The 13,777-nt window shown below is 37.5% G+C and overlaps 1 protein-coding gene across 1 annotated transcript in view; it reads right to left on the bottom strand.

The window, feature by feature from the left end:
* The window catches only part of LOC128686986 (coiled-coil domain-containing protein AGAP005037), a gene marked incomplete at its 5' end in the record, with an annotated part of 674,061 nt that overhangs the window by 229,551 nt on the left and 430,733 nt on the right, over positions 1-13,777 (bottom strand). Inside the window, 1 exon segment of the mRNA XM_070082672.1 lies at positions 6,902-7,034. Coding sequence (XP_069938773.1) covers positions 6,902-7,034 — 133 coding nt within the window.

Genomic DNA, 13,777 nt, shown 5'->3' with positions numbered 1-13,777 from the left:
CATGCCCCTTAGCTCATTCCCCTTAACTCATGCCCCTTAGCTCATGCCCCTTAAATCATGCCCCTTAGCTCAAGGACAAACCTTCTTGAATATTTGCACTTTCTCCAATTTCTTAATATGGTTTTTTAGGTGTCAGTTTCATATTGGTGTTGCATACTCCATGTGGGCCTAATGTAAGGTGTATAAAGGGCCCAGAATGATGAGATTCCTGAAGGCCACTTTTAGATTTGCCAGACAAGCATTAACAGCAGAGGTTATTTAGTTGATGTGAATGTACATACATGAGTGTATATGCATGTGTGCATGTGCATGTAAGTGTGCGTGTGTGTGTGTATTCACCTAATTGTGGTTGCAGAGGTCGATACTCAGCTCCTGGCCCCGCCTCTTCACCGATCACTACTAGGTCCTCTCTCTCTCTGCTCCCTGAGCTTTGTCACACCTCATCTTAAAGCTATGTATGATTCCTGCCTCCACTACATCACTTGCTAGACTATTCCCCTTCCTGACAACTCTATGACTGAAGAAATGTGCGTGTGCGTGTGCTTGTGTGTGTGCGTGTGCGTGTGTGTGTTGTGTGTGTGTGTGTGTGTGTGTGTGTGTGTGTGTGTGTTGTGTTGTGTTGTGTTGTGTTGTGTTGTGTTGTGTTGTGTTGTGTTGTGTGTGTTAGTGTGTGTGTGTGTGTGTGTGTGTGTACTCACCTAGTTGTGGTTGCAGGGGTCGTGTCACAGCTCCTGGCCCTGCCTCTTCACTGGCCACTACTGGGTCACTCTTCCTGCTCCATGAGCTTTATCATATGTCTTCTTAAAGCTATGTATAGATCCTGCCTCAACTACATCACTTCCCAGACTATTCCACTTCCTGACTACTCTGTGACTGAAGAAATACTTCCTAACATCTCTGTGATTCATTTGAGTCTTCAACTTCCAAATGTGACCCCTTGTTGCTGTGTCCCATCTCTGGAACATTCTGTCTCTGTCCACCTTGTCGATTCCTCTCAGTATTTTATATATCATTATCATGTCTCCCCTATCTCTCCTGTCCTCAAGTGTCATCACGTTGATTTCCCTTAACCTCTCCTCGTAGGACATACCCCTTAGCTCCAGGATTAGTCTTGTTGCAAACTTTTGCACTTTCTCTAATTTCCTTACATGCTTGGCTAGGTGTGGGTTCCAAACTGGTGCTGCATACTCCAATATGGACCTAACATACACAGTGTACAGGGTCCTGAACAATTCCTTATTAAGATGTCGGAATGCTATTCTTAGGTTTGCTAGGCGCCTGTATGCTGCAGCAGTTATTTGGTCGATGTGAGCCTCAGGAGATGTGCCCGGTGTTATACTCACCCCAAGATCTTTTTCCTTGAGTGAGATTTGTAGTCCCTGGCCCCTAGACTGTACTCTGTCTGCGGTCTTCTTTGCCCTTCCCCAATGTTCATGACTTTGCACTTGGTGGGGTTGAACTCCAGGAGCCAGTTGCTGGACCAGGCCTGCAGCCTGTCCAGATCCTTCGTAGTTCTGCCTGGTCTTCATCCAATTGTATTCTTCTCATCACCTTCACATCACCTGCAAACAGGGGCACTTCGGAGTCTATTCCTTCCGTCATGTCGTTCACAAATACCAGAAACAGCATCGGTCCTAGGACTGACCCCAGTGGAACCCCACTCATCACAGGTGCCCACTCTGACACCTCGCCACCTCCCATGACTCGCCTTTGTCTTCCTGACAGGTATTTCCTGATCCATTTAGTGCCTTCCCTGTTATCCCTGTCTGGTCCTCCAGCTTTTGTACTAATCTCTTGTGTGGAACTGTATCAAACGCCTTCTTAGTCCAAGAAAATGCAATCTACCCACACCTCTCTCTCGTCTTACTGCTTTCACCCTGTCATAAAACTCCAGTAGATTTGTGAAACAGGATTTCCCTTCCCTGAAACTGTGTTGGCTGTTCCACAACTCTTCTTTTCATAATCTTCTCTATGACTTTGCATACTATACATGTCAGTGACACTGGTTACCATTTGGTGTGTGTGTGTGTGTGTGTGTGTGTGTGTGTGTGTGTGTGTGTGTGTGTGTGTGTGTGTGTGTGTGTGTGTGTGTGGGTGTGTGTGTGTGGGTGTGTGTGTGTTGGTGTGTGTGTGTGGGTGTGTGTGTGTGGGTGTGTGTGTGTGTGGGTGTGTGTGTGTGTGGGTGTGTGTGTGTGTGGGTGTGTGTGTGTGGGTGTGTGTGTGTGGGTGTGGGTGTGGGTGTGGGTGTGTGTGTGTGTGTGTGTGGGTGTGTGTGTGTGGGTGTGTGTGTGTGGGTGTGTGTGTGTGGGTGTGTGTGTGTGGGTGGGTGTGTGTGTGTACATGCATGTGTCTGTATACTGCTGTGTACATGCATACATGTATGCATATGCATCTATGTGTATATATTACTTATTTGGGTAATAATACACATACACACACACAAACATACACAAGCACACAATGAATGTTTAGTGTAAATGGTGTATATTGAGGGAACTTGTTAAACTTCTTGTGAAACGAAGAGCATATCTATGTACACTATCACCTATATAAGAATGACTATATAGAATGTCAATATAGAATGTCAGTGTTATTAAGAATGATCTATAAAGAATGTCAGTGTTATTAACCCGTAAACGGTCCAAACGTATATATACGTTTTTTCAACATTTGAAAGTATGTAAAAAAAGTAGATCTTCTTTTTGTTTTTTTACATTTGAAAATGTGTAAAAAACTTTGATCTACTTTTTTTTTGTTATATTTTAAAATATGTAAAAAAAAATGTAGATCTACTTTTGTAGCGCTACACATGTGAACGTAGATCTACTTGGACCGTTTACGGGTTAAGAATGATCTATATAGAATGTCAGTGTTATTAAAAATGATCTATATAGAGTGTCAGTGTTATTAAGAATGACCTATATAGAATGTCAGTGTTATTCTAATGCACAACTAGTCAAAAATTTCAAAACATGATCTTATATATTCCACATCAAAAATATGTTGGTTATTAAAAATGATCTTTATCAAAAATGGTTGGAAAGTTTCCAGTAATTTAGCGGAAGCTGACGGTTAAATAGGTGTAAGCAAAATTGCAGACAAAAATACTTGAAAATTTTAAGAAAATAAAAATAAAATATAAAAAAGAAAAAAGAAAAAACTGCACAGCTCATTCTCAAAAACAAAATATCATTATATACACACACACATATTTTATACATATATGTATGAACATTACATTCATATATGTATATAACTGGTTGATATATGTCAACGAAGAACAAGGTAATCATCAAGAATCGTATGTCAATAAGACATAAGGATCATTTTCACAGGAGCAGGAGAGAGGAAGGGCAGGGCACACAAGGACAGACCTATTAAGAAATCCATGTGGAATATCCAATACCGAAAATGAGTCAAGCAACATAGCCTTCTCTCTTTTGTATATTATTCCACATGGTTAATTAGGTTAAAAATATAATATTCTTTTAAATACTGAAACATCAGAAAGAAAAGAATTTCTTTATTTAACCAAGTTTTATATTGCAAAATATATATCAGAGTAAGCAAGTAAATATTAAATATATTAAATTCTTTTCCTTCTATACAATGAATGCCAGTTGTATTGGGTTGACGAGGTCCAGAAATCAGTTAAACATTCCTTGTGCATGAGTCATCTATTGTGCAGGCCTGATAGGTGCAGGAAGTGTGTGTGCAACAATGAGTAAGATTATGATGTGCAACACTGTGTGGGAGTACCGCTGTAAGTTTGCACAACTACTGTATGGGATAGGGTTACCACTATACAAGTTAAGTTTTATCCATTTCTTTTCTACTTTGAAATTATTAACTGAGAATTAGTCTTCTAATATTTACAACTAAAAAAATAATAAAAATAACTGCTCATGTGTAACTATGAATGTTAACTGTAAATAGCAACAAAACTAGTTTTAAAAATTAACTAGAAAAGAAAGAAGCACAGCTAAGCACTCTGGACACTGTACCAGCAGGCCAAACCACAACTTATGCTCAGAGTTTGAAAATTAACAATGCTGCATACTGGTAGCCAAAAACAGTTTATCTGTAGTATTAAGTAATAGTCTCCACCAATAACTGCCACACAAAAACTGAACTGGGAGCTGCTGCAAGTCCAACCTCTTCGTGTGGCTACTTAAGAAAATGTGTACTGTATTTGTCTCTGATGGGAAAAATCATAACACTGCATCTTATTGTAATCCCAGAGCAGATGAGGGTCATGAAACATGCAATCTTATCTTACCTACATTAATATTACAAGCAATGGATAATGCTGCACCTGTTTATCAGGAAGCCAATGTCTGATATGTTGCAATAATGTCTGACATGTTGCAATAATGTCTGACATGTTGCAATAATGTCTGACATGTTGCAATAATGTCTGACATGTTGCAATAATGTCTGACATGTTGCAATAATGCATGTCAACAAGGAATGGCTTAATCCTTTACTTCTTGTAATATATGAATTTGGGTGACTCCTTTTCTTGAAAATGTGATACTAATAATATTAATATTTGGTGTGATGATGCAATCCACAAAATATCTTTTAATGTGAAAGAGAATGTCAATGTAAAATACAAACTGTACAATATTACATAAAAGCATTAACAGGTGCTTGCTACATATACCATACCTCAGTACTGTATCTACACATAAATGGGAAACAATAACTCTTGAGTCTTTAATTTTTAACGTGTTAATATGCACTAGAGTGTGATGACTATTTTGTATGTAACTTTAATACTAATATATTAAGGTAGGTGAAAAACAAATTCTTAGTTGACACACAAATTATTTCTTTCCCAATAAAAATTCTTCATGCTTGTTATCAGGATCACTATAAAGGAATTAAATTAAACACACTACTACTACAGCATGCTTTAATAAGTGCAACATAAGAATAAAAGTCACAAAACCATGGCTGAAACAATTCACAGCTTACTAAAAAATTGCATGTGACGCTAGATGATACTTTGGTTCATTCTGAACCATTATTAAGTCGCGAGTTGATAATGGTTCATAACAGACCAAAGTGTCATCTAGTTTTATATCCAATTTGTGAGTTTGTTGTGAAGTGCAACATAATTATGAAAGTAATGCATGTACCTATAGAGTTTTATAATCCGTAAGTTAAATCATGCAATAGATGATAAAGAAATGAACTAAAAAACTCAAAATGAAAGAATGAAGATAAATCTAACAAGAATTATAAAGTGAATTATCAAAGAAGGGAGAGTTCATGAGAATATGCTTCAATTTCATAAACTGGGAAAACTCTTTAGAGAATAAACATAAACAAAACTATATGAATTGATAATGCAGAGTGAAGCCCTCCATCCTTTGCTGATCCACAAGAGTTACATTATAAGCCATGTTTACTATAGGCTAGCTACTTGATTACTGTTTAACTTGGAATATTGATTTAAGCCCAACATATACTTTGTTATTATCTATTCACTTCTTCAAATTAGAGAGTGAATTTCAATAAAATTATTATAGTTTTCATGAGGATTCTTCATACTATGAAGAACATAACATTGGCTGACAGTGCATAAACTTCAAACAAATAATTAAAAGTTTCTTAACAATACACATTTAAGTTCTGCTGAGTTAAAAATGACATCCCTACTGTTATCACTGAATTCTAATGACAATGACTGAACTATGAGTGAGTACAGTAGTATCAATAACAATGTGAAATTATCACACTCCTATAACTGTGATACTAGTCTTAACATGTTCAACATTTTTATGAAATAGTGAAAGAAACACTCCATAATAGTTGTAATTTAGCCATCAAATAATCAACATATAGCAATATACACTTCATAGACATTATGTTTAAAAAAAAAAAAAAAAAAAAAAAAGGAATTAAGTCTTTGTCACCTTAAGAAATATGAAAATAAAACTGTGCTGAATTACTTGCAGAGCACAACCTTATCAAATTTAACAAAAGAAGCAATAATCAGTACCAATTTTGTAATTAAATAATTGAAAAAGAAATTTTAGCAATTGGGAAATGATTTCTATGTACTGTACTTCAGTAACAGCCAATTGTCAAAATAAACAACTTTCCAATGAGAAAACTTAATGCATATAAACTCAAACTCTATATTTCCAACTATATTTTCATACAGTTTCTACTCTGCTATACTTAAAAAAAATTTGAACTTACTGTCTTCTCAATTATTAAATTTATCCAAGACAGAAAATTCTTGATGATAGTGGTTATTTATGAAGTATCATTTGTCTTCATCTTTTAAAAAGAAATACAGTGTTATTATAGTATAAAAAAATTTAGAAAGCAAATGTGATTATTAGTGTGCTAATTCTAGTAAGCTGATCTAGTAAGCACTGAAGGGGACTAAGAAAATGACTCAAACTACCAAGGAAGCTCCTGTAGCCAATTACTGTCTAATATATGTGTTCACTTGGTGAACATCACAATACCATTATTTAACGGCTCTTTCACCAACCACATTTATCCATCTTTTAACTTATGTGAGTGAACATAAAAAATATCAATGTATTTTGTAAAATATAGCAAAGAAAAAGATAAAAATCCCATTTGTTAATGGATATGAATGCAATACGATATAATGTTCTTTATAAAAATAACAGTATAATGTACTTTATAAAAATAACATTGCAAAATAATGCAACAATTATCTGTCATAACATTCAAAGCTATGAGCATTTCTCAATACACTAGATCAGCCACCTGGAATAGATCATAGACTGGTAGGAGTTCTCTTTTGTAATATAAGTGAACTATTTTTTGGTGTGTTTGTGTGAGTAAGAGCAGTTTTAGCCATGGATGTGCACGTGGGTGTGGGGCCACTTGGATGCGCAACAACACATACCTTAGCTGATGATGCCCGTATATCTTCTGCAGGAGTAGGAGAAGTGGCTCTGGGATCACCATTGGCTACACCAACAATTGAGCCCCCACCAGGAGCATTAGGAGGAACTCGTTGCTCCTGCACTGAAGCTAACCTGGTGGCAGATACATATCTGACCTATTATTATCCATGTTTTATCACTGTCCATGTTTTTTAATGTAAACTCCATATACAGAACTGTATTAATTAATCAACTATTTTTCTGTATTCATTTATCATCCTGTATTAACATTTACTATTATGGCATACAATCAAGCATTGTTACTCGGGAATCTCTCATTTTGGAGATCATAAATGTGACTTTGCACCCAGGACTAAAACCAGAGCATCTAATTTCTAAATTTTTGAACTAAAACAATTTCTGCACAATTCTGTTTTAATCCGTAAGTTTTCTTTTAATCCATTACTAGCTTTATTAAAAATCTGTTCTGAGAGAGATTAACAAAACTGAGGTCGCAAATTTAATGCAGCTTGCCCTTAACCCTTTGACTGTTTCAGGCCCCTCTCTGAAACTGTCATTCTATGTCGCTCAATTTTTGAAAAAAAAAAAAATTATTTTTTCTTATGAAATGATAGAGAATCTTTTCCCGATGGTAATGACACCAAAAGTTCGAAATTTGGTCGAAAACTCGAGGAATTATGCTCCCGCGAAGTTAGCGGTCTCGGCGACATATGCGTATCGGCGATTTCGCCGACTTTGAGCCCAATTTTCAGCATATTCCATTGTTCCAGTTGACCAAACTCATAGCTATTTCTTTAGAACTCCATTTTATCTATTAGCTGAGTACAAGAAACCTCCCATTTACTAATTTGGACTACCCAATATGGTGGTCAGAAATTGGCAATTTGGCCAATTTCACGCAAAATAAAAAAGATGCCAATTTCAAAATAGGGTCCAGAATAAACAAGGTAGACATTCGTGGCACTAAAATAACATATGCTCTGTTCGTTAGTCACATCTCTAGGCCCCTCTTATATTATTATTGCTTTCTATTTTGATTTTTTATTCATACAAAAAAATACAAAATTTACTGTTATGCAGACGACTGCATTATTGTAAAAATGGTATAAATAATATCAGTGCACTAGTGAAAGAATATTAGACTCCCCAGTTGACGTGTATTGGACATGTGGTGTGATTTATTTACTCTTGAACATTGGTAAAAATCGAACATTTCCGCTACTTTGAGCTCAGTTTCAAGGTCGTTTTCATCGTAAAAGTAATGAAAATTATCTCTATTTCTGTAATATGTTTTCCATTTTATCACCTAAGACCATGAAAACGCGAATACAACGATAAATACTATACGAAAATACACCTCAAAGTCGGCGTTTTATTCCAAAAAAACGATCAGAGTTTTTTTTTTCTCATTATGCAATGTGTGCTGCAGGATTTTTTTTATGTGGTGCACACTGACCACACAGACCCATTCTCTCACATGTGGGCCTACCAGCTTTCTCCCACTTGATTTGAAGCCGCTAGAATTATTGAGTATATATACGTCAGAAACATTGGCTCGTAAGACGTATTTATACGTCGAAAACAGTCAAAGGGTTAAAGCAGGTAGTTAGTGTGCCCATTAGACATGTTTGTTGAGAAAAAAGGCAAAAAACACTTTCTACTTGGTGGTCATTTAACATCAACTGCAAAGTAATTATGACAATACAGTGGAACCTCTACTTGCGAGTTTAATCCATTCCATGAACTTGCTCGCAACTGGATTTGCTTGTTTGCAGAGTCAATTTTCCTCATTTAAATTAATTGAAACACAATTAATCCATTCCAGTGGAATTCTGTACATTATTAATTTCACTAATATCAACTCTACGGCTTATTTATCTATCACAGTTCATCTAATATGACATAACAAACAATATAAATAACATAGAAACCTGATATATACTCTAGAAGGAATAAAATACATGTGTGTCATTATATATGTGGCAGCGACAGCTGCCGATGTGAGTCTGTCTGGAGACAGGACAAAATACACTTTGAATACTTCGCTATCATCAACTCTATGGCTTATTTATCTATCACAGTTCATCTAATATGAAATAATAAACAATATAAATAACATAGAAACCTGATATCTTATTTGATACTTATTTGATACTGGAGTTCCGCAGGGAAGTGTCCTTGGACCCCTGCTCTTCCTCATTTACATCAATGATCTTCCAAACATATCCCAACACCTGAAACCCATTCTCTTTGCTGACGACACGACTTATGTCATCTCCCACCCTAATCTTGAAACCCTCAACACCATTGTTAACGAGGAGTTGCTCAAAATATCGACTTGGATGACAGCCAATAAACTTACACTTAACACTGGCAAAACCTACTATATTATGTTTGGTAGCAGAGCAGGTGTTGCGCAACTTAACATTAAGATCGACAACACTCTAATTGGCAGACATAATGAGGGCAAATTCCTTGGCCTATACCTCGACAACAACCTAAATTTCAGCACCCATAACCAACACATAACAAAAAATGTATCCAAAACGGTGGGGATCCTCTCCAAGATATGATACTACGTGCCGCAAACTGCCCTTCTCACACTATACCATTCACTTATATACCCATACCTCACCTATGCTATCTGTGTTTGGGGTTCAACTGCAGCAACACACCTAAAGCCAATAATAACCCAACAAAAAGCCGCAGTAAGAATAATCACTAAATCCCATCCCTGGCAAACACCCCCCCCCCCACTCTTCATAGATCTAAACTTACTCCCTGTTCAGAACATCCACACTTACTACTGTGCAATCTATATCTACAGGACCTTAAATTCCGATATTAACCTTGACCTAAAATGCTTTCTTGATAGTTGTGACAGGATCCACAGGCATAACACCAGACACAAACATCTCTATGACATTCCCCGTGTTCGACTAAACCTTTACAAAAATTCAATGTATTTCAAAGGACCTAAAATCTGGAACACCCTACCTGAAAACTCTAGAACTGCAGACACATTCATCACTTTCAAAACTACAGTTAGAAAACATCTTATCTCCGTGATCCACCCCGACAAGTAACTACATGATAACCACCTGGTGGTTCACAATTACACTCACTCACCCACTGACTATAAACCCAGAAATACTAATCTTAATCTTAAAATAATAAATCCTAACTAGGCATAAGTTTGCCTATGATACTCCAATATAGACACTTTGTATTGTGCCAATACAAATGCATTCACATTGCTAAACTCACAAATTATGATGTAGTCACTTAGCCTTAATACCATAATCTGTAAGGATTTAATGTTAAGAATTAATCTAAGTTTGCCTGAAATGTCTAGCCAGGCTAGGTGTCCTAGTGGCCCCCTCTGTAATTAGTATTTTATAACATGTAAACCACACAATACCCAAAACCTGTAAACCCTACATTGTAACACTTACAGAGAATAAACTTGAATTGAATCGAACTAAATTGAATATATACTCCAGAATGCATAAAATCTGTCATTATGTAACAGGTGGAGGCAGCCACAACCACTCCCTCTTTGTTGTGGTAAACACTGCCATCTAGTGACCACCTTTTGAAGTCGTCCATTATTATAATTATTATTATGTAGTACGTTATTATTATACGTATTATATTATTATTATTATTGTATTAGTATATTATTATACTATTTTTTTTATTATCACACTGGCCGATTCCCACCAAGGCAGGGTGGCCCGAAAAAGAAAAACTTTCACCATCATTCACTCCATCACTGTCTTGCCAGAAGGGTGCTTTACACTACAGTTTTTAAACTGCAACATTAACACCGCTCCTTCAGAGTGCAGGCACTGTACTTCCCATCTCCAGGACTCAAGTCCGGCCTGCCAGTTTCCCTGAACCCCTTCATAAATGTTACTTTGCTCACACTCCAACAGCACGTCAAGTATTAAAAACCATTTGTCTCCATTCACTCCTATCAAACACGCTCACGCATGCCTGCTGGAAGTCCAAGCCCCTTGCACACAAAACCTCCTTTACCCCCTCTCTCCAACCTTTCCTAGGCCGACCCCTACCCTGCCTTCCTTCCACTACAGACTGATACACTCTTGAAGTCATTCTGTTTCGCTCCATTCTCTCTACATGTCCGAACCACCTCAACATCCCTTCCTCAGCCCTCTGGACAACAGTTTTGGTAATCCTGCACCTCCTCCTAACTTCCAAACTACGAATTCTCTGCATTATATTCACACCACACATTGCCCTCAGACATGACATCTCCACTGCCTCCAGCCTTCTCCTCGCTGCAACATTCATCACCCATGCTTCACACCCATATAAGAGCGTTGGTAAAAGTATACTCTCATACATTCCCCTCTGCCTCCAAGGACAAAGTTCTTTGTCTCCACAGACTCCTAAGTGCACCACTCACTCTTTTTCCCTCATCAATTCTATGATTCACCTCATCTTTCATAGACCCATCCACTGACACGTCCACTCCCAAATATCTGAATACATTCACCTCCTCCATACTCTCTCCCTCCAATCTGATATTCAATCTTTCATCACCTAATCTTTTTGTTATCCTCATAACCTTACTCTTTCCTGTATTCACCTTTAATTTTCTTCTTTTGCACACCCTACCAAATTCATCCACCAATCTCTGCAACTTCTCTTCAGAATCTCCCAAGAGCACAGTGTCATCAGCAAAGAGCAGCTGTGACAACTCCCACTTTGTGTGTGATTCTTTATCTTTTAACTCCACGCCTCTTGCCAAGACCCTCGCATTTACTTCTCTTACAACCCCATCTATAAATATATTAAACAACCACGGTGACATCACACATCCTTGTCTAAGGCCTACTTTTACTGGGAAATAATTTCCCTCTTTCCTACATACTCTAACTTGAGCCTCACTACCCTTGTAAAAACTCTTCACTGCTTTCAGTAACCTACCTCCTACACCATACACTTGCAACATCTGCCACATTGCCCCCCTATCCACCCTGTCATACACCTTTTCCAAATCCATAAATGCCACAAAGACCTCTTTAGCCTTATCTAAATACTGTTCACTTATATGTTTCACTGTAAACACCTGGTCCACACACCCCCTACCTTTCCTAAAGCCTCCTTGTTCATCTGCTATCCTATTCTCCGTCTTACTCTTAATTCTTTCAATAATAACTCTACCATACACTTTACCAGGTATACTCAGCAGACTTATCCCCCTATAATTTTTGCACTCTCTTTTATCCCCTTTGCCTTTATACAAAGGAACTATGCATGCTCTCTGCCAATCCCTAGGTACCTTACCCTCTTCCATACATTTATTAAATAATTGCACCAACCACTCCAAAACTATATCCCCACCTGCTTTTAACATTTCTATCTTTATCCCATCAATCCCGGCTGCCTTACCCCCTTTCATTTTACCTACTGCCTCACGAACTTCCCCCACACTCACAACTGGCTCTTCCTCACTCCTACAAGATGTTATTCCTCCTTGCCCTATACACGAAATCACAGCTTCCCTATCTTCATCAACATTTAACAATTCCTCAAAATATTCCCTCCATCTTCCCAATACCTCTAACTCTCCTCTCCTATTTTTAACTGACAAATCCATTTGTTCTCTAGGCTTTCTTAACTTGTTAATCTCACTCCAAAACTTTTTCTTATTTTCAACAAAATTTGTTGATAACATCTCACCCACTCTCTCATTTGCTCTCTTTTTACATTGCTTCACCACTCTCTTAACCTCTCTCTTTTTCTCCATATACTCTTCCCTCCTTGCATCACTTCTACTTTGTAAAAACTTCTCATATGCTAACTTTTTCTCCCTTACTACTCTCTTTACATCATCATTCCACCAATCGCTCCTCTTCCCTCCTGCACCCACTTTCCTGTAACCACAAACTTCTGCTGAACACTCTAACACTACATTTTTAAACTTACCCCATACCTCTTCGACCCCATTGCCTATGCTCTCATTAGCCCATCTATACTCCAATAGCTGTTTATATCTTACCCTAACTGCCTCCTCTTTTAGTTTATAAACCTTCACCTCTCTCTTCCCTGATGCTTCTATTCTCCTTATATCCCATCTACCTTTTACTCTCAGTGTAGCTACAACTAGAAAGTGATCTGATATATCTGTGGCCCCTCTATAAACATGTACATCCTGAAGTCTACTCAACAGTCTTTTATCTACCAATACATAATCCAACAAACTACTGTCATTTCGCCCTACATCATATCTTGTATACTTATTTATCCTCTTTTTCTTAAAATATGTATTACCTATAACTAAACCCCTTTCTATACAAAGTTCAATCAAAGGGCTCCCATTATCATTTACACCTGGCACCCCAAACTTACCTACCACACCCTCTCTAAAAGTTTCTCCTACTTTAGCATTCAGGTCCCCTACCACAATTACTCTCTCACTTGGTTCAAAGGCTCCTATACATTCACTTAACATCTCCCAAAATCTCTCTCTCCTCTACATTCCTCTCTTCTCCAGGTGCATACACACTTATTATGACCCACTTCTCGCATCCAACCTTTACTTTAATCCACATAATTCTTGCATTTACACATTCATATTCTCTTTTCTCCTTCCATAACTGATCATTCAACATTACTGCTACCCCTTCCTTTGCTCTAACTCTCTCAGATACTCCAGATTTAATCCCATTTATTTTCCCCCACTGAAACTCCCCTACCCTCTTCAGCCTTGTTTCGCTTAGGGCCAGGACATCCAACTTCTTTTCATTCATAACATCAGCAATCATCTGTTTCTTGTCATCCGCACTACATCCACGCACATTTAAGCATCCCAGTTTTATAAAGTTTTTCTTCTTCTCTTTTTT

Source organism: Cherax quadricarinatus, chromosome 7, assembly GCF_038502225.1.
Source record: "Cherax quadricarinatus isolate ZL_2023a chromosome 7, ASM3850222v1, whole genome shotgun sequence".
Taxonomy (NCBI): domain Eukaryota; kingdom Metazoa; phylum Arthropoda; class Malacostraca; order Decapoda; family Parastacidae; genus Cherax; species Cherax quadricarinatus.
Note: the sequence above shows the minus strand (reverse complement) of the source record. Positions and strands in the feature narration are given on the sequence as shown.